Source organism: Phoca vitulina, unplaced genomic scaffold (genome assembly GCF_004348235.1).
Source record: "Phoca vitulina isolate PV1807 unplaced genomic scaffold, GSC_HSeal_1.0 scaffold3, whole genome shotgun sequence".
NCBI classification, from domain to species: domain Eukaryota; kingdom Metazoa; phylum Chordata; class Mammalia; order Carnivora; family Phocidae; genus Phoca; species Phoca vitulina.
Window position 1 is genome coordinate 84,648,330 of NW_022589706.1, and position 2,994 is coordinate 84,651,323.

At 40.2% G+C, this 2,994-nt stretch overlaps 1 protein-coding gene across 4 annotated transcripts in view; it reads right to left on the minus strand.

Annotated features, from left to right (window-relative positions):
- Nucleotides 1–899: 899 nt before the first annotated feature.
- Nucleotides 900–2,994, minus strand: part of CASP6 (caspase 6) — a 13,386-nt gene continuing 11,291 nt past the window's right edge. For all 4 annotated transcript variants that reach the window (XM_032400995.1, XM_032400993.1, XM_032400996.1 and 1 more), the window contains 2 exons: nt 2,147–2,306; nt 900–1,524 (listed from right to left, as the gene is read on the minus strand). In XM_032400995.1, the coding sequence (XP_032256886.1) occupies nt 1,286–1,524; nt 2,147–2,306 (399 nt within the window). In that variant the 3' untranslated portion in view covers nt 900–1,285. The remainder of the gene's footprint in view (nt 1,525–2,146; nt 2,307–2,994) is intronic.

Below are 2,994 nucleotides of genomic sequence, written 5' to 3' on the forward strand. Positions count from 1 at the left end.
CACCATTTATTGAAGAGACTTTAAGATTTTATTTATTTATTTGGGAAAGAGAGAGAGAGACTGAGAGGGAGGGAGAGAGAATCTGAAGCAGACTCCGCGCTAAGCACAGAGCCCGACTGGGGCTTGATCCTGTGACCCTGAGCTCATGAGCTGAGCTGAAACCGAGAGTCAGACGCTGAACCGACTGAGCCACCCAGGTGCCCCTTTAAGAGACTGTCTTTTCCCGCTTTGTTCTTGCCATCTTTGTCAAAGATTATATGATTGTGGGCTCCCTATTTTGTTTCATTAATCTGTTTTTGTGCCAGTACCATATTGTTATTATTGCTTTGTATTATAGTTTGGAATCAGGGAGCGTGATACGTCCAGCTTTGTTCTTCTCAAGATGGTTTTGGCCATTTGGAGTCTTGTGTGGTTCCATACAAATTTTAGGATTCTCCTAGTTCTGTGAAAAATGCCATTGGTATTTACATAGAGATGATACTGAATCTGTCGATTGTTTAGAAGTATGGACATCTTAATATTACTAATTCCTCTAATCCATGATCATAGTATATCTTTCCAAAAAGGCTTTTTTTAAGAGTTTTTTTTTTTTAAGAGTTGAAGTCCTGTATAAAAAGTGATAATCCAGGGGCGCCTGGGTGGCTCAGTCGGTTTAGCGTCTGCCTTTGGCTCAGGTCATGACCTCAGGGTCCTGGGATGGAGCCCCGCATCAGGCTCTCTGCTCAGCGGGGAGTCAGCTTCTCTCTCTCATGTGGCCCCTCCATCCCCACTCGTGATTTCTCTCTAATAAAATCTCTTTTTAAAAAGTGGAAATCCATATGTAGATGAATTTGTATGACCAAGTAAAACAAATCTACTCTGAGTTATACAAATGAATGTGAATTAGAAAACTTAAAATATGAATTTCAAATATTTTATTAAGGGAAAACAACTAATTCTTGGGTTTCAAAAACCTTTAAAAACATTATAAAACTTTTATTAAAAACCCTAACAAAATACAAGTTAAACCAGCCAAGTATTTTGAGTAACCTTGTGATTTACTATAAAAATCAAGTATTACAAATGCTTATGGATTTTTATAGTAATTCCCTGAGGATTTCATTTCACATATATCAAACCCTTTCACCATGTCTAATACAAATATGAATTATTTTTTAAAGTTCTCGTTAAACCTTTAAGACATTTTAAATTGCTGTACCATAAATTTCAACCTAGTGATATTTACTGATATAAAAAGATGGAAAATCTGTTTTGAAAATAGATTCATAAAACAAAATAGTTCCTATCATTTAGATTTCGGGAAAAAATGCAGCTTTTTAGTTAGCATTGAGGCAAAGCAGGGAACCTGCTTCTTTCCAATTGCATTAGGGTCTTTGCAAAAGTCCACTCGGCGCTGAGAAACTTTCCTGTTCACCAAGGTGAGGAGTTCTGTGAACTCTAAGGAGGAGCCGAATTTTCCCAGCATCTCACACAAATCTTGAATGTACCATGAGCCATTCACAGTTTCCCGATGAGAAAAATAACCTAAAAGGAAGGAAAAGGGCAGGGTTTTTTGGCTTTCAGTTACTTTGAGTTTATAATGCACCATTACAGAAATATAAGTGCTCAAAAATTCTTGAATTCTTAAGATGTGCCCCTGACGGTTTCAGAAGTTTTCTCGGTTGACTAGTCTCATATGGGAAAAGGGATTAATTTATATAGTTTTATAAAAATGGGGTTAATTCTATGTAGTTTCCTCCATTTCCTAAAAATTCCCAAGACCACAGTAACCAGGCAGTGATTCTGACACGAGATTGGAAAGAAAAACGTAGTTTGCTGCATGAGCAAGGAACACAGTAGTCAAAGAAGTATTTTCAACAAAGCTTTCCAGGAATGTTATCATGACACTATCACAGTCAACTGATAACAAACAGGCAGCTCATATTCAATATAACTTGTAACCTAACACGGTTCTCAGGAATGATTTTTCTATTAAGTCACTCTACACTTCAGAGATCACCCTGTGCCATGTGATCAAAGAAATCTAAGACTGAACTTCAGGATCAAATCGCGGTGTCCGACAGAAACACCAGTCTTAAGCTCAGGTGAAACGTACAGGAACTCAAGTCAGGGAAGCCAATTCTGATTGTATGAAACACCCACCCACCTTCTGCAACAGAGTAACACATGAGGAAGTCGGCTCCGGCAGGCAGGGTGTGCACCGAGGCCGCGTCCACCTCGGTGATGTTGGCCTCCGGCTGGTCCGTCCGATGATCCACCACGTCCAAAGGAATGACGGGCACGTCGTGCTGGTCTCCCCGACACGCCTAGGAGACGAGGAGGAAACCCACTTTCCTGTCTTACCTCCTCTCCTCTTCCCGGTGCTTCGTGTTTACTGTGAATGTGTCATTTCACACACCGTCATGTCAGCAACACAAGCCACTTTATAGGTACTTCGGAAACCACGTCCGGTTTCGGAGCAAATGAAGCTGACCGCTTTTGCCTACCTTTAATTAAGGTTTTCAAAAAAACTGGCATCCTCAACTGTACACCAAATTGTGTTGATTGAAAGGTATGCTACGGAGGAGAAAGCCTCTGTGGTTTTAAAGGTTCTTCTGGATTGGGGAGGGTATGTGTTCAGGTAAGCGCTGTGAATTGTGCAAGACTGTTGAATCTCAGATCTGTACCTCTGAAACAAATAATGCAATATATGTTAAGAAAGAAAAAAAGAAGAAGAAGAATGTAGCAGGAGGGGAAGAATGAAGGGGGGGAAATCGGAGGGGGAGAAGAACCATGAGAGACGATGGACTCTGAAAAACAAACTGAGGGTTCTAGAGGGGAGGGGGTTGGGAGGATGGGTTAGCCTGGTGATGGGTATTGAGGAGGGCACGTTCTGCATGGAGCACTGGGTGTTATGCACAAACAATGAATCATGGAACACTATATCTAAAACTAATGATGTAATGTATGGGGATTAACATAACAATAAAAAAATTAAAAAAAAAAAAAAGAAAG